At 45.0% G+C, this 25429-nt stretch overlaps 1 protein-coding gene across 2 annotated transcripts in view; it reads left to right on the forward strand.

Moving 5' to 3' along the window:
• Window positions 1–24501, forward strand: part of igdcc4 (immunoglobulin superfamily, DCC subclass, member 4) — a 71504-nt gene extending 47003 nt beyond the window's left edge. The window contains exons 5-20 of one of the 2 annotated variants that reach the window (XM_053864823.1): window positions 1447–1581; window positions 3113–3265; window positions 3344–3754; window positions 3814–3978; window positions 6052–6189; window positions 6390–6572; window positions 8173–8385; window positions 8458–8559; window positions 8624–8810; window positions 9582–9709; window positions 11807–11977; window positions 13090–13224; window positions 14648–14750; window positions 15672–15897; window positions 15991–16116; window positions 18089–24501. In XM_053864823.1, coding sequence (XP_053720798.1) covers window positions 1447–1581; window positions 3113–3265; window positions 3344–3754; window positions 3814–3978; window positions 6052–6189; window positions 6390–6572; window positions 8173–8385; window positions 8458–8559; window positions 8624–8810; window positions 9582–9709; window positions 11807–11977; window positions 13090–13224; window positions 14648–14750; window positions 15672–15897; window positions 15991–16116; window positions 18089–18550 — 3038 coding nt within the window. In that variant the 3' untranslated portion in view covers window positions 18551–24501. The remainder of the gene's footprint in view (window positions 1–1446; window positions 1582–3112; window positions 3266–3343; window positions 3755–3813; window positions 3979–6051; window positions 6190–6389; window positions 6573–8172; window positions 8386–8457; window positions 8560–8623; window positions 8811–9581; window positions 9710–11806; window positions 11978–13089; window positions 13225–14647; window positions 14751–15671; window positions 15898–15990; window positions 16117–18088) is intronic. The other variant, XM_053864824.1, reaches the window with a different exon arrangement.
• The last annotated feature ends 928 nt before the right edge of the window (window positions 24502–25429 follow it).

Below are 25429 nucleotides of genomic sequence, written 5' to 3' on the forward strand. Positions count from 1 at the left end.
CCACCTGTCTTCCGGTACTGTATGCACTTGTTTGCCTGCCTCAGTGAACTTTGTGAACTTGCTCAAGTGTTGTGACTTTCTGACGCACGGTTGAGTTTGACTGTAAAGCTCAAAAGAAACAAAGATAATAAAGAGGAAAGACACAAACAAACAAGGACACACGGAGAATAGAACGTCTCCAAGTGTTTTTAAGTGCAGCTCGTGCATTTATAGACAATATCAGCACAAGCTGCGATGAAGGAGGACGAAATCATATAAAAGCGAGTCAATAAAAATGATTTTTGAAACTGGAGATATATGCGTGTCAAGGGCCTTTTGATTCAAGTATTGACGGTGCGACAACCCTCTCAGCGTGTCTCTGTTTGGTGGCACAAAGATGGGGCTGGATATGAAGAGCAGCTATTGCTCCTCAGGGTGGACAGAGAAACCCCAAAATGACCGACCGCAAAGATGAGGAACATGTTTATACCTCTGTCACTCTGCAGTTCTCCTCCAATTCTAACAGTTTAACCCAAAACCGAGACGCATTCTGACCCAAAAGTGAGTGTTCCTCAATCAATGCATGGTGCATGGGCAAAAGTCTTTTGACCTAGAGTCACTGTTTGACCCTTTGGGAGTTACTCCAAATTTCCTCCTGGTACGCTGACGGTGGAAACGCTGGATTGACGCGGAACTGCAGCGATTTCAATTTCCATGGGGAACAGGGAGGAACAGGAATCGCCAGTGCCACGGAACTTTGCGGTTTGTAAGAGGCGATGTCTTTACAGAGTAAAGAACGGGCCGACACTCGCCCTCCAAAATGATCGACTCACAGAAGAAGCACTCCGTTAACTGCTTTGTAGTCATGTTTGCCACTTATTCGACACATTGTGATGACGATTCCCCAAATTCAAATTGCTTTTCCTGTCTGACGGATTCTCTGCACGGCTGTGCCACTTCAGGACTCGGTGGAAATTGGGGGTTAGAATGGGTCTTGTTCAGGGGTGTACAACTATGGATCAGAAATATCTACACAATAGTCTAGTTAAACTAAACTTGTGTCATGATATGAGTCGCACACACTGCACACAACGCCTGTTGACGTTCCCAAGGAAATATACACGTCTTTTAGAACTGTTGTTACTGTCACTTTGTGTCCAGAACAGACCGAACAAAATCACCCTTATTCTCTCACAAGTGTCTGTTTAGACAAACCCTAGCAACGACTGTACATTGAACTAAAGATAATCCGTATCATAGAAAATGTACCAGCCGCTTTTATGATGACTCACCACATTTTCAGGGTGAGCTCAGTGTCTGGCTTGACTCACCAGCTCCCCGCCATTCGCGGCTGATTGTGTTGCTCCGCTGCCGCCCGGGGTCACCTGGGATGACTGGCTGCGGAGGTGAACGCACCAAACACACTTTTCTCCCAGACTCATGAGAACACTTGCTTTTGTGTTCTAGACCCTGTCGACGCACCGCTGAGTGTCGCGATAGCGGTGCCTCCTCAGAACGTCACAATAGAACTGGGCCGACCCGCTGTGATGGAGTGTATTGCACAAGGGCAGCCGAAGCCGCGGGTGTCCTGGAGCAGACTGGGTAAGTCTAACCGAGGTGAGGTTCTGATTGCTTTTGCTGTGTTGTCTGTGTGCCTCACATCCAAACCTCAACATTTGTCCTCAGTACAATCATTACATTTCAACATCTATCTTCTAACGCGCCTTGCAAAAGCCACTACTTTTTTCTCGTGGTCTGAAACCTGTGGCTCATACGACTTGGCTGATATATGGATTTTTACAGGCTAAAGAGCTGCCAAAATATTGATCCCTGTCCCCTCAAACTGCTGAAATCTCAGGTGTTTTATTGACCTTAAAGCGCTCAAAATGTGCTGTTTTGTCCTGGAGGACCAGAGACGAGAAGCAGCAGCTGAGACCGGCTGTGGTGTCGGAACTTGTGGGTGTGGGTACGTGTGGGTGAAAACAGTGCATTGTGAGCCTTTGAATGTGAATAAAAGATGTGAGGAGTTGATGATTGAAAGTTCGGAACATTGCCCGGTTTGTTTCATGAGTCAGTCTCCATGCTGGAGCACGTTTTCAAAACTAGTTCAGAAGTGATCCTCGTGCTTTTTTAAGCTTGGGGCACCACTGACCTTTCTACGGTGCAGACTGCACCACTGCAAGATCTGAACAAGATCTATTTTCCTTCTTCAGTTTAGTGGGTGTGGCTAATATTCCGGTGCGCTCTATAGTCCGGAATTTGCTGTAGGTTGCAGATGAAATGGAACTGAATTTAATCTGTATATTCAGTCACATTTCTCAGGATGACATTTTTGCATTGATCCTCCGACTGTTGTTATTGAACTGTTCTGTTGACTATTGATTGAAATGTGCACTTTATTTTACGTATTCAAATGTGTGTTTTGTCCTCAGTTTCTTAATACATTCTATTTTCGATTTTTTTCATCCAATTTTTCTCATTATTGGTGCAATTTCTGAGTTCTTTTGTTTGGCTATTTCGTAAATTTCTTTGTGTGCATTTCCTGTGTGTGTAGCTCAGGGGCTCCACTAGGCTCCTGCTCACTGTTGTTTGATGGAGCTCACTTCAGTCAATTACGGAATAAATACTAAATACATGTAGGACAATAATATGTGGTGAAAATGAATCGGGACCCGTGGTGGAGGTCTGCACTCTCTAGAGGGCCTTGTCTTTCGTCCTTCTGTCTGTTGTTGTCTGACTCTTGTAAGTTGTGTCTTCCTTGACTAGTCACTCATCTGGGCTGAGCAGGTTCAGAGTGAGTTGTTTCTGTCTTGTGTGGCAGCTCCGTATCTCTGGATGTGCGCAGACACTGATGACTTTCTTTTCATTGTCTTTATGTTTCCACCTTTTTAGACTTGGTGATTCAACTTCAGTGTAAAATAAATCAATCGAAACAAACACTGTGGTGTTTACAATGAACCCAGTTGAAGAGAACAAACCCAGTCTGATCAGACAATGGCTGCCGTTCCTTCAGCGTTCACCTCAAAACAAGACAAAGCCCTTCACAAACAGAACTCTTCCTTCACTCTTTGAAAGCCCTGATTCAATGCAGTCTTTGTGCAAGACTTTTTATTGTTCTCCTTGTCTTTGTTAGACGAAAAACCCATTTCCTCTGATGTGGTCGTCCTTGCTACCAACCTGGTGATCCGAGACACGAGAGGTCATCACGCCGGCGTGTACGTCTGCAGAGCCAACAAACTCAAGAGCAGGGAGTTTGTCACCGCCGCCGCCGAGCTGCACGTGTCCTGTAGGAAAACCGCCACGACTCGAGCTTTAAGATATGAATGAATCAAAGTTTGAAGTTGAATTTTCCTGCGACCGCCAGCTCCTCCGGTCATCCTCCAGCCGCCGGAGACCGTCTCGCTCTCCAGGGGAAACACGGCCAGGTTCGTGTGCAACAGCTCCGGGGAACCTCCACCTGTTCTCCACTGGTTGAAGAACGGCCAGCCGGTCAAGTCATTCAGGCGAGTGAAGAGCCAAAACCCCGGCGTCCTTCTCATTAACCAGCTGGCGCTGGAGGACGCCGGCTACTACCAGTGTATCGCCGAGAACAGCCTGGGCACGGCGTGTGCCACCGCCAAGCTGACGGTCATCGTGCGAGAAGGTCTGCCCAGCCCGCCGCACCACCTCACCGTCACGCCGTACTCCAGCACCACCGCCTGGATCAGCTGGGAGAAACCCGAACACAACTCGGACCAGATCATCGGCTACTCCGTGCACTGCCAGCGCGCGGCAGGTATCCAGGTCCCTTCACCGTCTTCTGAAACCTTCCTCCTCTCATGATGTGTTTCTCAGGCTCCGATAACGTGGAGTACCAGTTTGCGATGAATAATGACACCACAGACTTCCACGTCAAAGACCTTCTCCCCCACACCGCCTACACCTTCTTTGTTGTGGCGTACTCTCTCATGGGAGCCAGTCGGCCCTCACATCCAGTCACCATCGACATGCTGGAGGACGGTGAGTAGCAAGCTCCACGAGGCGACGGCTCCAGAAGTGCTGATCAGGCTACATGAGGCTTTAAAAACAATGTGGGGTTTTATGAAAATGACTCTTCAAATCCAAAGATTTTAGAGCAGAGAGTATCATGAAAAATAGGAAAATGTTTCATGATGCCTCATGAGCCTGTCTAAAGAACATCATACAAACTGCATTGTATTTCATGCAGAACCGTTTTCGAACGTCCCAGACTTCGAACAAATCGAAGTTTGAATGAAATTTTCTAGATTTTTTTGCTTCTGACTTCGAACGAAAATCCAGAACTCGAACATCCCTGAAAAAAGGTTGAAAAACCATAACGTGCGCGGACCGATCAGCTGACCCACGAGGCACTTTGTTATTGTGTATAACGCAGCCTCTGTATGCAGACGTGTCCCGTAAACTATCCATGTATTTCTACTGTGCATTTTATTATCAGGAAAAGCTAAAGAAAAAGCTTAAAAAGCCTATTTTAAGGCTTGGAACGCATTTTTTTTTTGTTTTCCATTAATTTTAATGTGAAAAATCGATTCAGATTTCAAACAAATCTCAAACCGCCTTCTGTAACGGATTGTGGTGGAGAACTGAGGTTGGCTTGTATATTTATTTATGTTTTTATAGCTAACAATGTAGTACTTAATTTCTGAAAAGCTACATTTCATTGTATGAATCAGACTTTTGATTTGATAAAGTGGAACAGCTCCAAGTATTTGAAGTACACTACACACCATGTCCTGCTCTGAAACCTATTTTGCATTTATTATGAATTAAAGAAAAATAAAAAAAACTTTCTTTCAAAAAATTTCTTCCTGCCTGGATGTTCAGATCTGCAGCAGCTATTATCAAGCAAACAGGTCCAGAATAAAAGGTCACAGGTGATGTGTGGTGCCGCCTGATGGAGTGGTGGAGTCCCTGAAAAAGCGAATGAATGGAAAATATGCCCGACTATATGGTGCGTCACAGTTCAGCGTGGACACCTTTCCACTGCCGGCCTTATCCCCTGCAGTAAGCACCAACAATAGGCTGCAGAAATGGAGCTGCGGAGGCCGGTGGCCGGGTCGGATGCTTCACATTTCCCTTTATGTTGCTCTTTTCAGGAGCTTTCCATCGTAGCTAAAACGCTCCACTGAGGAGAGGCTGCAGTCCCGGGTGACCTCGGCTGCCCACCACCCTCTCACCACGCTTCGTTCACTAGTCCGTGATACGCTTATTTTGTCCACGTTTTACAAACCTAAACGGAAAGGACTAAATACAAGAATCATAGCTAAACGTAAAAGTGATAACATTTCTTACAGCTGCACTTTTGATGACTCGTAAAAAAATGGTCTGCGTTTTAATGTGTCAGATAGATCAAGGCCGACGGTCGAAAAGTGAAAACCACCATCGTTTTTTAACCCCTGGACTCACTTGGCATGAATAGACTTGGATGAGCGTGAATGTTGTGGCTAAATGGATCTGGTCATTCACTGATGAGGCTTTGTGAAACAGTGTCCTCATTTTCAGAGCTCAGTAGGTGGCGCTGTCGGGTTGAAAATGATGTGAGGCTCCATTGAAATGGTGGAGAAGTGACGATAGAGACAAGGTTCCCTCGTGATATGCATTTGAAAAACAATTTTCTTCAAAGTTCTTCAAACCCATTTTACATCTGTAAATACTATTCTCAAAACTTTAAGTTGTTCAACTTGTCAGTCAGTGTGAAGGAGTGAGGAGGAAGTGTGAAGATGAGGGATCATGGGTGGAGGATTTTCCGAGTAATATAGAGATGAAAGGATGTGAGAAGGAGAGTGCAGCCAGAGGGAATACAAGCAGATGTCAGTCGCAACGAACCGAGGCCTTTCTCAGGGTTGAAGCTGAGGAGTCACAGATGAAGATGCTGAGGTTATTGGGAGTGACTCGAAAGGACTAGCTCAGCTGAGGGTCCTGGAGGTTTCCATGTGTTTTTTTTTTCACTTTGTCATCACGATTCCGATCACGTCTGAAGAAGTACGATTCCTTTGATATAGCGAACCATGCCGAGAGACTCATGGCCGCCTCCTCTCTCTCTCCCTCCTGCAGTGCCGAGCGCTCCTCCTCAGCTGACTATCGCCAGCACATCTCCCACTGACATCAGGCTGATGTGGAATCCTTTGTCCTCCAAACTCAGTCGAGGCGCCGTGACGCGGTACCGTATCGAGTACAGCACCTTGGAGAAGAGTGAGTGAGAAATAAATGAGACCAGAGGGTGTGGTCATAAAGGAATACGTGGGTGTTGTTTTGGGGTGTTATTATTTGGAATACAAGAACTGTCCTAAAAGAAACACACATTTTTTGGAAAGTCTTCAGTAAACCATGCCCACAGTTCCCTGAGTGACCAACACCTCACCTTGACTGTGGTTTGTGTCGCCCCCGTGCAGCCGACCAAGTGTTCTCAGTGGAGGTGGGGGGCAACCAGACCCAGTTCACTCTGCGAGAGTTGCAGCCCAACATGGCGTACCGACTCAGGATAGCCGCTGGAACAGGCGTCGGCTTCGGGGTACCGTCCGAGTGGGCTCAGCACCAAACCCTGGCCCACTTCAACCACAGTGACCACAGCATGGGTGAGAAGACGAGCTTCTCATGCTCAGGACGAGTGGGACGGGCAGTAAAGGAGATGGATGACGCTTTGTCAGTCGCAGCACTGACTTTCATTTTTCTGCTGGGGGTTTATGCAGTTTGGGGCTGAGGGATTGGATTATACTGGTCAGAATCATCTAGGAAAATGATGATAATCCAGTTTGAGGAATGAAGGGGGATTTGTACCCATAGCTTTATTGCTAACTCGTGACAAATAGAGTGTATTTGAATTCCTTCCTTAATCCTCAACCTCAATCCTCAGAAAAGGCACGTTCTCGCAAAGAGCAAGAACTGTCCCAATTCTTAGGAAGTTAAATTGAGGAACAAGGTGGAGGAACGTAGCTTCCTCAGTCTTGAGGAACTCCGCAACCTCCCTCTGTATTGAGGAATACCCAGAATCCTTTGCGTAGTATCAAAGATGGCGTCAAAAATAAAGAGGCCAAACTACAAAAGTAATTCCTTTTTAATGGAGATATAAAAGACGCAGCTGCAGATGGTGTAGGCACCAAATGTGTCCGCTTACCAAATGTGTCCTACTTGCCACAAAGTGATGACGTAACATTCAGCATATGTAATATCTTTTTTTTATGTTTTAATGAGCCAGAGGAAATTGAAATAAAGGATTTCAAGGCGATTTCTACCACATGCCTAGCATTTATTTCCACAAAATACGATGTTTTCCATCGAATCATTTGCAAAGTTTATGTCCGTTCTTCTCCGCAATTTGCGGAACAACGCGTCGTGATTGGCTGTACGGAGCTTTGTTTTTATGCTTTGTTTATTTTGTTTTTATGCTTTGTTTATTTTGTTTTTTTGCTTTGTTTATTTTGTTTTTACTTATTTTATTTGTTTATATTTATATTCATTTGCCAGGGAAAATATGCATTTTGAAGGAGTTTTCACCCCTGCCAAATCGGTCCTAGCACTTCCGCATTAGCTGAATCGTGATTGGCTGACATGTATGGTGCATTGTTTTTATTTTATATCGCACAAAAATCAAAATAGTCAAAATAGTTTAGTCGTTGAGTCGTAAAAACAATAACCCGTTCATGTCAGCCAATCACGACATGTTGTTCCGCAGACTGCGGAGTAGAACGGACATAAACGGTTCGATGACATACATCGCATTTTGTGGAAGTAAATGCTACGCATGTGGTAGAAATCGCCGTGTAATCCTTCATTTCAATTTCCTCTGGTCATTAAAAAAAAGATATCGTGTATGCCAGATGTGACGCCATCACTCCGCGGCAGGTAGGACACATTTGGTACCTACACCGTCACATTGTCTCTGATCCTGTAAATATTTCTTGCTCCCCCCCCCCCTTCTTCTTCTTCACAGACGGGACACTGCTTTGACATAATGCTGCCCCCAATAGGCTAAGAACGTACCTGCACTGAGAAGTGTCCCATTTCTAAGGAACAAAATCTTCCTTAACCCCTCGTTTTTGTGGAATGAGGTTGCGGGTTAAAGATTGAGCACTGAGGATCAAGGAAGGAATTGGACTTCACCCATAGTGTTTCTCTCTGCTCCGTCGCTTCTCTCCCACCAGCGTACCAACCCGCTCTTTCCTCGTATCTTCTCAGTGATCTTTGCTCCCACTGACCTGAAGGTGCGACCCAGAGAGAACACCCTAAACGTCTCCTGGCATCCCTCGCCCAATCACACCATCGTGTCCGGTTACAAGCTGTCATGTCGAGAGGTGGATGCGGACGGGGCGACCAAACTTGACAAGACGTCGCACACTCACACCATCAGGCTCCGCAAAAAGGCCCGACATCATCTCCTCACTGGGCTGGGTGAGATTTGCGTTCAAAGTCTTGAATCCGACCTCAAAAATCTGATGATACTTGCGCGCGTTTGTGTGTTAGCTACTGACCAGCAGTACGAGGTGCGAGTCTGGGCCTTCAACAAGCAGATAGAAGGATCAGCGTCGGTGTGGAAGGGCCGGACAGACAAGCCGAGTGACAAACGTAACAGCTCAGACCTTGGCGTTACTCTGACCACATGACATGTTAAGAGGTATTTGCATTCCAGCTTCCCCTCTGCCAATGCGCCCCCCTCCGCTGCCCCCAAGCGCCATTCAAGCCAGAGCCAACAGCTCGACGTCCATCTGGCTTCGGTGGGAAAAACCACGCTTCAGTAACGTGCGCATCATCAATTACACAGTGCGCTGCAGCCCAGTCGGGACCACCAACGCTTCCCTGGTCACCTACCACACCAGGTCAGTGCCTGTTCATCTCAGAGCGTGCTGTGTCCTGCAAAACTGCACACCGGATATTCATAAATTCAGGGGTCAGGAAAGTAAGTGGCCGAAGCGTCGATGATGGTGAAATGCAGTTTACAGTTGGGTTGACAATGAGCGTATTCATATCGGATTTTAGCATAGTTATACTTGTTTTATAACAGGAATATCAATATAAATGCTATGTTGCTATGCAGTATTCTGATATCAGATCTGAGTGTCTGTATCAGAATTTATTTCAACACAAGGTCAATTGCCTCGCGGCACCCTGACCAGGTTGTGAGCTATGCCTTGTAAAGTATATCCACTCCCACCAGGAGATGGCGATGTGATCACTGGGTCACGACGTGAAGGATCCTGAATCCATTCCTAAATGTCCAAATTCCCATGATCGAAATGTAGAATAGACAAACTCACTAGTGCAGCGTCACCCGAACACTATACGGGGCGGACGTAAACAAACATGGCTGACCGCTCGTTGGCTTAGAACAAACGCTTGTACCACACTGGTTTGGACTCCTCTGGTTTAAACCATAAGTTATCGCAAAGTGCTGTTCAGTGTTCAGCTATATTGTTGCTGACTCTCTCTGGTCCAGGTCAGTCATTTGCCTGGACACTGGGCTCACATCCCATCACCTGGTCCTCGCCCTGTTCCCACTGCAAACCTTTTGCCCTGCGTGACGCGACACGATCGTTTATGAATGTACTGTCAAAGCAACGTGCTGATGTCCACTGCTTCCCTCGTGGCAGCTCCGCCCAGGAGATTCTTCTGGGAGCGCTGAAGCCCTTCACCCGCTACGAGCTGGCCGTGCAGTCCAACAGCGTGGACGTGGTGGGGCCCTTCAGCGGAACGGTGGAGGAGGCCACTCTGTCCGACCGTGAGTCCGCGCTCTGCTCTGATTAATACATGCAGCCGCTTTCATATTCATTGTAACATCACCATTTTCATAACAATGACTTATGGAGCCGACGCCGAACAATCAAAAAGCCATTTGGGCAATTAGCTCGTCTGTGCCCGGTGAACAAAAGTGCTCCATTACATCAGCGACTGTGGAGATGTCAGGTACTTCAGCATTTCCTTCCTGGAGGAACGAACAGACCTGTTTTTGAGGGGGGGATAAGTGGCCAGCTGGAGGCGCTAATGTTTGAACAGCTCTAATATAAATGTCACGGCGGGAACTTTCAGAGAAAGATCGACCTTTGGCACTGTGTCAGTGTGTGTGTGGCGTTTTGTTGCGCAGTCGTGTGCGGGTTGTGTGAACACCGAACACGATTGCTCATACACAACCGTAGTTTATTGGCCAGTCAGAAAAAAAAGGCGAAACCTAATCACAATCTTCTGAAGTGTCAGAGTTCTTGCACAGCATTTGCACGATCAACACAGCGAAACTCGATATCAACTTGACCTTTTACAGTCAAGACGAAACATGGGTAATGGAGAGAGATAGGGGGTGGAATGCATGTTACGGTTCGGCCTCCATTCAAGAGCTGTGTTTATCTGAAGGTTAGCCAAGCTGCTGGTGTGAAGCCTGGTGCAGCTTCCACCTTACACAGGCAGGTGGCAGACTCCTGTGACTTCAACCTGAGCAACTTTTGTGGGCGTGTTTTGGTCAAAGTGGTGAACAAAGAGGTTGAATAGAGAGTGTACTTGATGTAACAGAGAGCGTCATTATACATACATCCTTTCCTTCCACATGAAACAACGTGTCAATTTATTTAAATCTATTTAAAGCCAGGGCCCTCATCCCAAATGTTGGTTGGGATTTTCTCTTTCACATTAGGCCTTTATCTCTAACCATCTTTCAGTTCAAGCCTTCAGAAAGAATAATAACAAAGTGGAATATTACGCTGAAAAAAATAGAAGTTTGGTTTGTATGATATTCTTTTTCACCTAGTGGTAAAATACTGCCATGAAACAGTATGAAATTCCAGAATAGATAGAATATATGTGGAAATAAATATGGATAAACATAAGTAAATATAATATAAATAAATAATAAATTTTTTTTTTTTTCCTCATTGATCTTCCAACTTTTGGCTCCTACACTGTGAAAAATAAAATCTTACCAAGTTTGTTAAGCCTTATTTATAAGATTGTATTGTATTTAAAGAAGTTTGACTCAAAATAAGGCAGAGGTTTTAGAGTGTAGCATTCCATATTTCCGTAAAACAAGCAGATCAATTCTGGGGCAAGAGTTCTTTGAATTAAAGGAAGAGGGTCAGTGGTACTACAGTAGATCAGTAGTCCAGGCGGGTGTATTCAGGCGCGGCAGCAGGCCGGGCCATGAGGTCCCTGAGGGTTCTCGATTCAGACAGGTGGGCAGACGGAGAGACAGGGAGGCAAGATGCCAAGTCGGCAGGAGTTAGTTATAGACCGTGATAGAAAACCATCTCTTCTTTTGTTGTTTTTGTTCAAGTACATAACAGGATGTGTTATGCTTGAAATGAAGACTCATGTTTGGAGTTGCACATCGCGACTCGTACCTTTAAAGTTGCATGCATCAATTCACTTTCCTTCCTTCATTCCTCCCCACCATCATCAGACACCATCCAGGTCGTCCTCTCCTCCGCACCCATCGCCTCCCTCCAAACAAATCGTCCACTATAAAGCTTTCCTTGCCCCAATAAAGGATCGGTTTTATCTATGTCCCAGTTGTCTTTAAAGGCAGCAATACTCCACTGCAGTAAACACGAGTCTGGCTGTCCAACGCCTCACTTCATCCCTTCTGTTGGGGCGACATGTGTCTGGACTCGGGTATAGTGAGGCGCGTCCTGGTCTTTAACAGCATCATTGCACCCCGTCACGCTCCGCATCATCACCTGAGCCCCGGCTCCATCACCCGTGGCCCCGGCCCCCCTCCCTCCTGGACTCAGGTGGCGAGGCAGATGGGTGACGTTCAGTTCCCCCCTCCCACTCCCAGCTTCAGCGCTTCGCTGCTGCTCTGTAATTACCGAGCCGGTCCTGTCTCCCTCAGGGCCCAGCACACCTCCTCAGGAGCTTCAGCTGAGCACGCTGGGCTCCTCTTCTGTGCTGGTGAGGTGGCGCCCTCCACTGGAGTCCAACGGTGTCATCGTCAGCTACAGCATCCTGTGGAGCGACGTCCTCAACCAGCCCGACAGCCTGTGGAGGAATCTTTCTCAGGATGGTGGGTCCGAGTCAAGGTCTTCACGGACTTTGTCTACTCTTTCATTTATTTCATACGGAGCCCTGGAAGTGACATGCATTTTTTTTTTTTTTGCTCGAGATAACTGTTATCTCGGGAGGAAAAAAATTAAGTCATGCATGCCACATGTGGTATAATTTTGAGTAGAAGGCACTTGATCAGGGTGTTAAACACGCACAGACTTGACAACGTTGACGAACAGTTACGCAGCCATGGGAGACATAGTGGTTACAGGAGGTAACCACTATGTTTCTCGAGATAAAAATTATCTCGAGAAACATAGTAACTGTTATATCGGGCTAAAAAAAAAAATAAAGTCATGCATGTCACATCCAAAAAAAAATAAACACATGCATGTCACTTCCAGGGCGCCGTGATTTCATTTTAGTGTGCTGTATTTTATTTTGAAGTCTGCAGGTCAATCTCAGTTCCTCTACATAACTGACAGCAGACCATTAACCAAGAACTGAACCATTATTTTTTTGTGAAATTTCGAGTTAAATTAGTCTGAACTAAGATTGTATCATGTGCCTCAAGTAATATCACTGAAGTGCTGTTTAATAATTAATATAATAATAATGTAATATCAGCATCTATGTAATCAAATAAGAAATGAAATATATAAATATTGACTTTTTTTCTTTTGTATCTTGCGACATTTCTGGATGTTTTGATCTTTGAATTTTTGAAATAAGTGCAGTGAATAGACTTGGAACAGTGACTTGGTGAATACTTTTGCTAAAAACACGAGCAAAAAAGAAAATCCATGTTGATGAATTTATTTTCCTCATTTGGTGTTTGACATTCTACTAATATTGTATTCAAGAACACCTAGACCGAGACCGCTTTGAGCCAGAGACAGTGAGTCCATGGCCAAGACTTGAGAGCCCAAGTTGAAACCAAGACCAGTGAAGGGAGTCAGATCAAGAACGAGACCCAACTGAACTACAGAAGCATTAGTCTACTAGTCAAACACACATATTTATTTCTTAGCGAATAAGAAAACGCAGTCATCTCACTGTGTGAGACAGGATGAAACCAGGTGGTTCATGAGAAGCCTCCGACTGAGTCACATCAATGGTCTTGACTTGCAGGAGAAATGACCAGCGAGGAGGTCCACGGTCTGCTCAGTGGCACGCAGTACTTTTTCAAAGTGGGAGCGTCGACTGTGGTTGGACCGGGACCGTATTCGGCTGTCAAGGATGTCTACACTCCCGTTCCGATGTACGGTACGTTGCTATAGCAAAACCTCGAGAATAATGGTTTAACCAGTGCTTGGACATAGAGCCCTGGAAATGGAGATGCCAGGATATAGGAGGGGAGGCTGAGGGTGAAAGAGGACATGAAGATGATAGAGGATGATCTCGATAGACAGATGAGGGCACACCGTGGCAACCCTGAGCTGATGAGGCTTCATGAAACAGTGTCCTCAATAGGAGGCGCTCTTGGTTCAAAATGATGTGAGATGTCATTGAAATGTTTGTTCGAATCGAAGCGAGAGCCATCTGGTGGCCTCTGAAACTGAGGGCATTGTTTCATGAAGCCTCATAAGCGTATCACTCCTCTTGATGGGAAACACTGAAGGACGGTTATGAGGACAGAAAAGAATCCTGTGATGTAGTTTGTGTTTGTAAGGTTCTTCAGTTGAACGTTGTGGTGTGTCAGAACCTCTAAGGACCAAGTGAATGTGTGAGGAGACAAGAGTGACATGAAAAATATAAACAAACACTTTAATAGAAATAGACCAGAACTTATCGTGAATGGAATGTGGCCTTCAACGAAGAGTCCAGGTGGAGGCCAGGAGGGGTCAGGTCCGATATGGGGGAACTTTACCACCATTGGAAACTATGACACAAGTAGACCAACAAAGGCAAAAGGAGAACAACACAACAAGAATAGAGACATTTGCAGAGGAAATATAAAGTCCAGGACGGAGCTGTTGAGGCTTCCGATGACCCCTCAGCAGAACAGGAAGTACTAACAAAATAAAAGCTTGACATGCGAGGAACTGCACTATGTCACGATACAGACTTCCTGATGATGAAAGAGCCCCTTCAGAGACGTGCTCCAGACGAGCAGGAGGGAGAACATCCTTCTGCTTTGGCCAAGTGTGTTTGGACAGGAGAGGCTCATTGATGAACCCCCCACCCCCACCCCCCGCTGGGTGTGCAGAACAAGCGATCTTAATTGAATTGCTTGGCTTTTCAAACCACAATGAGAGGAAGAGACAACAAGCAGCAACAGACTGGGCCTTTAACTGTTTGGCTGTGTGCAAATATTGTAGCAGACAGCAGTAAAGAGAATAAATGAGCAGCTTGGACTGCGTTTGAGAGCTCGGGGAATTCCCCGCTCTCGCTGGGATCTTTCACAATAAGACAGAGTAACAGGTTTGCTTTGCTCACTTGTGTTGCTGCCAGCGTGTGTGCGAGCGTGTGTGTGTGTGAGCGGGACCCACGTGGTCAGTGGGCGGGCGAGAGACCCGGCCATCTGTTCCATCCTGGCTCCGTCTTCAGGCTGCCAAAGATCCCCGGAATAAATGAATCCCAATGAGGAACTGCTCAGTTCAGGCGCGGCCTTTCTCAGTCAATAAGGATTTAAAAGATACGTCATAATCCTTTATTGAGCAGAACGTCTCTTCTGTTCTGTTGACAGAGCTGGACGTCCACGCAGTGACCGGCATCATAGTCGGCGTGTGTCTGGGCCTCATCTGCATCCTTCTCTGCATGTGCTTCAGCTTTCGGAACGGCAAGAGCAGGTATGGTATGGACACGTGACCCTTGGGTTGAGTGCGGACAAAAAAAGCAAAGCGAAACAAAGCGGGAGACCGTGCACAGATATACAACCAGCACTTGAAAAGTTAAAAAAGGGCATGCGAAAAGTGCCCCTTCTGGAGCCCATGTTTTTTTTTTTCACGCTTAAATTATATATATATCTATATATATAGATGTATAGATATATATATATATATATATATATACGTGGACAATGTGTCAACTTGTCACAATAGCATATTGATCATTTCACTGATTCCATTGTGTGTTGTTTATAGCGATGGGCTGGTGAGGCTTCATGAGACTGCGTCGTCATTTTCACTGCCCAGTAGGTGCCGCTCTCAGTTTGATGCTCTCAATAATGATGTGAGGTTTCATTAAAATGGTTGTTCACAGACAGAGAGAATATGAGACTGAGAGGGAGTGCCATCTAGTGGGCTGTGAAAATGAGGTTTCATGAAGCCTCATGAGCCCCTCACTAGTTGTTTTGAAGGTTTGTCAGCCCAAACAAACAACAACGATTATATTTATTTGTAATTTTTCTATGAATTGAGCACCAGCCCCCCAAAATGTCACGTGCCTGCCATGTAGAACCCACATATCTAAGCGTCAAAACTGTATTTTTGCGAAAGTAAAAGCGGAATATTGTCTGCAAATTACAGCTTCTGTCGAATGTGATTTGTGGAAATACAGTTTAGAGGTACAAATGTACTCCAGTGCTGTGGTTCACAACCATGAAATTGGGCGAAAGATATGTCGAATCAAAGATAAGTGAAGACCAAAACCGGTCCCTGGATAAAACTGAACCCATATGAGTGAGGCTTTTTTCCACCCCGGTTTTCCCTACAAGTAGAAAGGCATGATGGAAGTAGTAACCGTTTCACCGCTGACTTCCTTCCCAACAGAGAAGCTCATGGTGGCTTGGACTCCACAGCTGTGGCCCTTCAGTACCGAAGAGGAGGCTACCCCATTTCCTCTGACATGCCGGGGTGCACTGACAGCCACGAGCTGGACACCCTCGTGCCCCCGTCCTGCCAAGACTCGGGTGAGCAGCGCGAGGAGGCCCCGGAGGAGCAAACCCTGCTGGCGGCTCCGGGGGGCGCGGAGGACGACCTTGCGTCCGAGCTGAAGGTAAGAACCCCGCCGGTGGAAACGCTCTCTCCCATGAATGGCCGGGATAACGTCTGTATCTACTGTCCGTCCACTGTGCTGTGCACCTTGCAGGCTGCTTGGAACGGCTCTGTGAGTCATAACTGGGCCAACAGAATCACTCGATACAGGGACACCATAACAGAAGACTCTCCCAAACTCATTAACGGAGCGCTCGCCATAACTAATGATAACGCCACGGTAAATGGATCGACCGAATCGAATGTTTATCCACCTCACGGTTAAGCTGTCTCACTAACTCTAGGAGTCACTAGCACTAATGGCATGTGTAGACGTGGAGCCCGCCGATGTGTTTCTGCGATGGCGGCCCCTGGACTGTCGATGGGGCCAAGTCACTCAGCGTTTTGACATTTTTATTGGAGCAGCGTTGCAGTTCCTGACTTAAAGATGATTGTGTGCCGTGGATGAAGTCAGCGCGGGCCCCTGATGGAGCCTGAGATGGACTTGATAATGTCAAGACATTACGAATGGTCACAGTGCAGCGGAGGTTTCTAATGGAGATGCAGACGATACAGAGCTCATGCAGTGCCTGTAATGAGAGCTTATGTTGAGGTCACACACATGTACATGTATAGGTCCTATAACCACTCAAATACGCCTAAAACCATGAACACGTTAAAGCATCTTGTCCCTCGAAACTCTTTCACACACTTGAAATTGTCCCAGTAACGGACGCGAAATCCTCTCATGCACTTGTGAAATGCTGTCACGAACAAATGAGGTCCTTGCCAGCGCTCATGAAATCCTGTCTTGCACACGTATCAAATTCTCCCTTGCACACATGAGATCCTCTCATATCCATGTGTGAATATCCTCTATATGCTATGCGTGTCATGGAAGTCCTCGCTTGTACAAGTGAAATCATCTCAAGCACTCATGAAATCCTGCCATGCACATGTATGAAATTATTAGGGGTGGGATTCAGTTAAAAAAAAAATCAATGTGAATGAATGTGGCATATGACTGAATCAAATGATGGAGCCACACATACATTTAAACAACAAAATATTGTTTATTTTGCATCAGTTTGACAGTAGCACAATAAATCACCATGGTGACTATATTCAAGTTTTTATATCACCTGATTTAAACTAAAGCTCTTTTCATGTCTTGAAAATATTTGCATAAGAATTTCAATGTTATAAGAATCTCAAGTCCATTCAGAGTGGTGGAAACCCTGGACATTGTGTAGTGAAAAACCTCCCTGAACCAAAGCAAACAGATGCTTTTGTTTGCTTTGGTTCTGGGATGATTCCTCCATGTTTGTTGTTGTTGTTCTCATCCTAGCTGCAACCTGGAGAGCAAACTGTTGAATTAAATTAAATTAAATTAAATATTTTAACACATTTTTTGTAGTTATTAATTCATCCGAATTAGCTCGTTAAAGTCCCACCACTAAAAATGATCTTTTGTGTACGCATGATCCTCTCATGCACACATAAAGAAATCCCGTCATACACATGTGAAGATCTTCTGTGGTATGCCTCAGAAGTCCTTGCATGCACACATGTGGAATACTCTAAGAACAACTGTGAAAATCCATTATTGCACCCATCTGAAATCCTCGCATGCACAGATGTGAAATCCTCGCATGCACATGTGAAACTGGGCCATGACCTGGTGAGAAAAAAGTTGGTGTACACACTTATAGGAACCATTTTATCCAGAATGTCAAAAACAACTTTCTCTAACAAACAGAAACATTCTTGTGTGCACGTGTTCGTCTTTGATTCCCCTGTGAATAGCTGTCACGCACACCAATGAAAATGCCCGTTGGCCGTACAAGTGAAAACCATACGAGTGTAAAATATGAGTTAAATATCTCCTGCACACGTCTCATCTCAATACATCTACAGTACCACGATACTTCTTGGTCACACAGGTGAGGGCCCTCACTATAGGAAATGAGCAACGTTCTTGCACACACAAACAAACCCACCAGCTTTAGAACCTTGGGAACCGATGGAATTCTTATGTCACACAGGCTTAGCTGAGGCTGGATATACATGTACTACGTAGGAAAGTGCAGTCATGCAAACCAAATGAAGTCATGCTTGCTGCTACTCCACCTCTTCTGCTTCAGTAGTGTCATATTCTAAGGAGCCAGTGAGGACAAAGCACCTGTGGTTTGAGCGCTGTTATCTTGTTGCAGGATGTGGACAGGAGGAAGTGTGCGACCGTCTCCAGCAACCAGGTGGAGGCTGAAGTCATCGTTCACTCTGAGCTCCTGGACCTCGGGAGAGCGAAGGCGGACAACGAGAACGATGGGAAAAGTGGGCCGCCATTACCAGCGGACCGCTACTCTCTGGTGAGCCTGCCTGCCGAGGAGGAAACTCTGGAAAGCCCCCCGAGTCTTCCCCCGGTGAAACCGCTGGCTAATCACCACCAGGAGCAAGAGAGCAAGACACAGCACACAAGCGCCGATTTGGTCCGGCACCAGGACGTGGGGCTGACTAATGGGTTCCACTCACCTAAGACGCTGTGCCCGGTCCTGGAAAACGGCGACTCGAGACATTGCCCTTCCGCCCCAGGGAGATCCATCTCGGCGGCCCCCTTTGTTAGCTCCGGTCTTGTCCACTCTACCTCAACGACACACAGTTTTCTGTGCCCATAACAACCGGTCACACGTCTCTCACCCACTTGGGGGGCATTTTTCACCCCCCCACATTTCTTCCTTTGAAATGAACTTGTTTCATACGTGTACATATGAACACATGAATATAAATATATAAATATATGCTATATCCTTTGTTGTACTTGACGTTCTCCCTGGTACTGAGAGAAGTTTTCGATTCCCACCTGGCCCGACATGACTCACTTCCGCTCAAGAGAGTCCGTAACGCTGGTGGGTGGAGAAACCAGGACACCGCAGTCAGGACGAGCGGAAGCCTCTAGGGGGCGCTCCAGAATCGACAGAGGAATCAGCCTTATAGAGCACATGTGTGGCTCTCTTGTAAACAACTTCCTGCTGTCTCAGGGTCCACACACACACACACACACACACACACACACACACACACACACACACACACACACACACACACACACACACAAGACGCATGCCTGTCTTAACAGTAGCTCACGTACTTGGACAAACCTCCAGGTGTCAGGTGCGAACTCTCAGGTGCCCGACGTGTTCAGGCACAGTGTTCTCTTGCCGAAAACACGACGGGGACGAACTCTATTGTATGTTTTTATTGTTTCAATATTGATGTGTATTCAGGTGAGAATTGTACGAACCAGCCTCTTTGATGACTTTTTCACAGGGTGCTATTCATGGCTTCGGACGATTCCGGCACGATTGGGATATCGAGAAGCACAAGTTTTCAATTCTAATGGGGACCATCTAACATTTATTACGACACTTTGGTGTTTGTTGGTAGTTTTCGTTTCACACAAGTTTAGTTTTCTTAAAATTTGGCCTAGAACTGAAGTCGCTTTTAGGACCTGTAACGCATTACTTCTTTTTCCATTCATTGTAATGGGAAAATCGATTCAGATTTCAAACTATTCTCTTCTCGAACGGCCGTCTGGAACGGATTGTGGTCGAGAATGATGAGGCTTCATGAAGCAGTGTCCTCACTTTCATATCCCACTCGGTTGCACTCTATGCTCTAAAGGTTTTGGATTTCAATAACCGTTTCAATGAAACTTACGTTGTTTTTGAACTTAGAGCACCCCCAAAAGGAGACCACTGTTTCATGAAGCTTCATCAGCGATACACTACCTTTAATGGCAGTGATATTCACTGCTGTGGTCCAAAAGTGAAGTGGTCCAAAAGAAAAAAAAAAGAAAGAAAGAAAGAAAATGGCTGACGACGTACATGAAGTGAAACTCATTTTGTCATATTCTAAATACGCTCAGATCTTAGCACAAAAAAAACATATATAATATTAACAGTTTCTACAGATATTGGAAAACAAAAAAACTAGTTTTGGACACAGTTGGTCCAGCGCCACTAAAATTGGTGAGGGAGCACACTGGAAGACAAAGGTTGAGAGGAAAACATTTCAGGCTGAATCCTCCTGAAACTTAAAATTAGTCGCTGAACACATCATTATTATTATTATTATTTATTGTTATTTCTGAGCTACAGCTGAGAAAACAATAACTGAGCGACTGACTATTTGAAAGCATTTTTCATAATTTTGGAGAAATGAATATGGTGAAAAAGTTTAAGATCCAAACACCAACAAAATATAGCAGATAGTTTTATTCTCACTCGTGTATCAAGTGTCCAAATGATTCTTTTTAGCGTCTTTCTTTTTTGTCCAGTAACCAATAATTGGCTCCATAAGGCAACATATTAACCTTCATGATCTTGAAATAATGTGCTGCAGAATTGTGAATTGGTGACTTTTGGCTGGTACAAACCTATTTCAAAGTGAACCGGGGGAAAAAAGTGATTGTGTTTCAAAAGAACGAGGCCGGAAAACTGGCCTGTTGTGATGATCTATTTAATATTACAAAGGCGTCAGACAGACTGGTTCGCACAGTTCTCCTCCCAGTGAGCCAGCAGTGGTTTGTGCAGTGTCACTGGTGCATTCCTCCAACAACGCTACCTCATTTCTTTTTCAGGACGGTTCCCTGTGTGGTTTAATATTTGACTTTTTTGATGGGATTTTTTTTTTTTTTTTCAATTTGACAACCTCTTGGCAGGAATTCTTGTCCGACGATGACCGTATCACTTTAATGCTATTCCAACTTCCTGGCAAGTCTCTGAGAGATTCAGTGGTTTCACATGGAAAACAAAGGGCCTGGTTGTCAAGCCAGCGCTGGGGGGTTCGCAGTACTGCAGTAGGAAGAGGACGGTGCTCGCGCCGGGTGGGTCGCTCTTTGTGTGTCGGATTGGAACTGTCTTTTTAATGCATGACTGAGTCTCACTTCAGTCGCCTCGCCATGTTTGAATATTCAACCGGCTCTGTCGTCCTGTTCACGGAACATAGAGCGTCGTGATCTCGCAGTTATGATGTCGAATTAAAAAGCTTAAAGGCCCCATAGATTTCAGGTTTGTCCCGCCTGAATACTTCTGCTTTATGAGGTGCAGCAGATATACATCACCCCGAAAACTACAGCAGCTTAAACTGCAGTGAATTTGCAGCAAGATGCCAGGGGAAATGTATTTTGTTTACTCCAGATATTCAAACATTTGGCTTCAAAAGCATCACGTTCAGGAAGTGTAAATACACCCATGTGCAGTGAACCAAGGAGTCCATCTTGCATTAAATGCATCTTACACCAACCTGAGGGTTGTTAAACCTCAGTCCAGTCTGGGGAACAAAAAAGTTATTTTACTTAAATGAATCTCCAAACTGCACATTTTGTTTGCATCCACCACAATTCTCATTTTATTAGCATCATTTAATTTAATGCCTTGGTCAAACTACGAAGCTTCATGAAGTGTCATCTCCACTTATGGACTGAAGTAGATGGCACCAAGTGAGCCATCATTTCCAGAACCCACTAGATGGCACCCTCTGAACTGATGTTTTCAGATTTGATCAATCAGTTAAATGGAACCTCGCATCATTTTTAGACCGAGAGCGCCACCTACTGAGCTCAGAAAAAAGAGGACACTGTTTCATGAAGCCTCATCACGAACCCAGGGTCTCAAAAACACAGCAACTGAGAGGTTTTGCAAAACAATTTACACCACACAGAAACTGGAATCTGTGGGCCCTTCAGGTGACTAAAGCATCATTTCATATGTGACTCTGGACGGCATCACTGAAACGCAGAGGCAACGTCTGGAAGACCATTCCACGACAGCATAGCGACATACCTCAGCGGTCCTCGGCAGTCGACCTGTCGACAAGTGCGATCGCCGCAAAGTGTTCCTGCGACTCAGTTCAAATGTAGCTTCGGGTCATGTGGTCTGTGGATCCTTCAGGCGCTTTACATTCCTGCGTCGACCTCTGCGAACTCTCCGACCTGGCGACGAAGACGATGATAGTTGAAGCCTCACCGAATGTCTTTTTTTTTTAACTTGTGGTTTTTCAATAATCGTTTTGTAGTTTTTGTATGCAAAGACTGTGTTGACGGTGCGTTTACAAGGACGGCAATATCACCAGTTCCCGGTGTAGCCTCTTTAGCTTGTTAGCTTTGGAGTCTGAAATCGTTTGCCTTGTTTCACTGTAAAACATGCTGAACTCTGTAGCGCATTTTATTGTTTCTGACCGCAGACTCTCGGTAGAAAGTATGTCGACATTCTCCTCGCTCTCCTTCACAGTTCTGACTGAGTCCAGTCAGGAAGTCAGCTTCCAATATCCAGGGTAAAAAAAGAAGGTCAAGAAAAGAAGGAAATATGGAGTTTTTCTTTTCAGATTTTGAGACAACAGAGACGGAAAATTACACACCTTGACAGCGCTTTGTGAACCCGCCATTTTCAACGTCTTTATCCAAAGTAAATACAGAGTTGTCAAGTCAAAGATTAGAATCGACACTTGACAATGACCCTCGTACAAGAGTTTTATAGCATTCGTTTATTTTATCTGAACACAGTGATTTTGTGGACAAACCAGTATTCAACAGTTTCTGTGTGACTGCAGTAAAATATTTGATAAGAAACAAAGAGTGTGGAACTGTGATCTGCAGTCTTTGGGTTCTCCATGAACAAGGATGTTCTTTAAATAGTTAACTGGAAAAATCTTTTTTTTTTTTTTTTTTTTTTTTGAGGGAGGGTCTCCCTTTTCTCAGATACTTTTGGCCCAAACTTTGTTGCAAACCTTGGACCACCGCCAGCTTGGTAAACTCAGACTCAAATTCTTGTCATTTGTTTGAATTAAATGACTGCAAGGCTCTTGTGGAGAACAAAGTCTTTGGCTCCTGTAGTTGGTGGATATCTCGACCTTGTTTTGCAGTATGCGTCGGCATGATGGGCCGATGAGGCTTCATGAAACAGTGTCCTTATTTTCGGTGCCCACTAGAGGGCGCTCTCTGCTCATAAGTCTTTGGATTTGAACAACCATTTCAATGAAACGTCATGTCACATTTAAACTGAGAGCGCCACCTACTGAGCTCTGATAATCAAGACACTGTTTCATGAAGCCTCATCTGTCCCTCTCTAAGTCCCCTTTCTACCTTGGTATGACTCGGTCATCCAGCTGGAAAACCAAAACATTTGACCTCTAGCATGAGATCATTCCTCCAGTCTGTTATGCCATGTTTCTAAAGTCATCTAAACCAGTTTTATAGCTGCCCAAATGGGACACTAGCTATCGGTGTAGTTCGAGCCTTCCGATGACTGATGTCTGACGTTGGTCCAAAATCTGATTTTGACCGGTGAGAGACCTGGGTCCACTGACACAGCATTCGGTGTTTGTGGTCTTTTTCTCAGTCAATTTGTCAAAATATACTTCAGTTATCGTGTGTTGACAAGTACCAGACAACAGTCTTTGCTCAGTGAAGGTGCCACCTTGAAACCTTGCTGCTGCAGGAGAAAGAGAAGACAAATGGTTTTCTCTTCAGAGTAGATGGGAAAAGACCCAACTCACTTTGTAAAAAGTTCGAGTGGAAGATTCCAGCAACATCTTCGAGCGTCAACCTGTGGTCAGTGGTGGACCTGGCCGGAAGAGGCAAAGCATTGGCGGCTAATGATGAGGCTTCATGAAACAGTGCCCTCTTTTTCAGAGCCCAGCAGGTGGTGCTCTTGGTTTAGAAATGAAGTGAGGTTCCATTGGAATGGTTGTTTAAATCCGAAGGTGTTGGAGCAGAGAGTGCCATCTAGTGGACAATGAGGGCTCTTCATGAGGCCCATGAGCACGGCTTCAGCCCAGTAATTCAGTTCTGAACTGAACGTCTCCCTGGTTGATGTCGGATTTTGGACCTCTGTTGTCAAACACCGCAATACTGTTCTACACTACATTTCATAATCTGCAAGTGCCAAATATCGACGTATGCATTCGTCTTCACGACAGGACCAGCCCTGACTCAACAGTGAAGGTCACTGGAAGTCATCATCTTCGATCAGCTCTTGTCAAACGCATCTGCCGATTCCGATAAATTGCCTCTTCCGCCCGTCGACAGTGCGGGGCGAGGAAAGGAAAAACGCTTCCCTGGAACGCTCATACCTCTCCGTGCAGGACTTTATCTACTCAGGGGTCACGTTTGTTTTCCCATATCCTCGTGAACTATCACGCCAGCAGATCTGACTGAAGATTTTTTTGTTGAGAAGCAAACTCATCCGATCTCTTCAGGGGAATTCTTAGAAGATCTATTTTCTGTTTTTGGATAACAATGTAAATTCAGGTTCTTTGTTGTGAGACTCTGTATCCAGCAACGTTTCCTCTGGTGTTCTCTGCATGTACAAACCGAATCAGACGGTCTCACATCTCAAGTCGTCTCGTGCCAAACTGGTCCTTCAACAAGTCACGGAGTTCTGACCACCGTGTGTACATTTCCAGCTGCCACAGACGTGTATAATGATGTTCGTCATGACGACCCTTGCCGTGATTTGTGGTAGAATACTTGCTTGTTAACAGGGTTCTTAGTGTCTGGCTTTTTTATGGAACACTTTTCACTGTGGTACCAAATGTAACACGCGGGAGTTACTGCAAGTCACATGTGTGTGGGAACATCACATCTGTAAATAAACATTGATGGAAAACGAGGTGAGTTGCTGAAGTTCCTCTTGATGAGAAACAAGACTTTATTATTCACAATTACATTTTCTTTGGTTTTTGTTGTTGTGACGATCGTAAATATTTGATTTCCTCTAAAGGTTTCTATATATACTCAGTAGGTGGCACTCTTTGTCTATCAACTGATGTGATATATATATATATATATATATATATATATATATATATATATATATATATATATATATTGCCAGAAGGCACAGGAGTCAGAGTCTGAAGAGTCAGAGATGAAGATACTGAGGTGGTCATCGGGGGTGACATTGAAGGAGAAGATCAGAAATTAGTGCTGTCAGTCGATTAAAAAAAATTAATTGAATTAATCGCATGTTTATGTCATATCTGCTAAAGGTCTCCTGATAAAGAATGTGAGTTCTAGGATATTAAAACATTGTAGTGCCTGACTAGTCAGTTGAATACAGTGAGAAGAGAAGATTTGAAATCCAGTGTTTTATTGCTGAACTGTGCTTCATCAATGAAATCCAAAAGTAAAGGTCGAGCACATCCACAGAGCAGTGAGGCCAGGTGCATGGTTCAAGGATGTCAAACACATACAGCAGTACAGTGAAATAAATACAATAAAGCTGTCTTCAAACATGTCAAACACATACAGCGATACAGTGAAATAAATACAATAAAGCTGCCTTCAAACATGTCAAACACATACAGCGATACAGTGAAATAAATACAATAAAGCTGTCTTCAAACATGTCAAACACATACAGCAATACAGTGAAATAAATACAATAAAGCTGTCTTCAAACATGTCAAACACATACAGCAATACAGTGAAATAAATACAATAAAGCTGTCTTCAAACATGTCAAACACATACAGCAATACAGTGAGATAAATAC

This window comes from Synchiropus splendidus, chromosome 5 (assembly GCF_027744825.2).
Source record: "Synchiropus splendidus isolate RoL2022-P1 chromosome 5, RoL_Sspl_1.0, whole genome shotgun sequence".
In the NCBI taxonomy this organism is placed as follows: Eukaryota; Metazoa; Chordata; class Actinopteri; order Syngnathiformes; family Callionymidae; genus Synchiropus; species Synchiropus splendidus.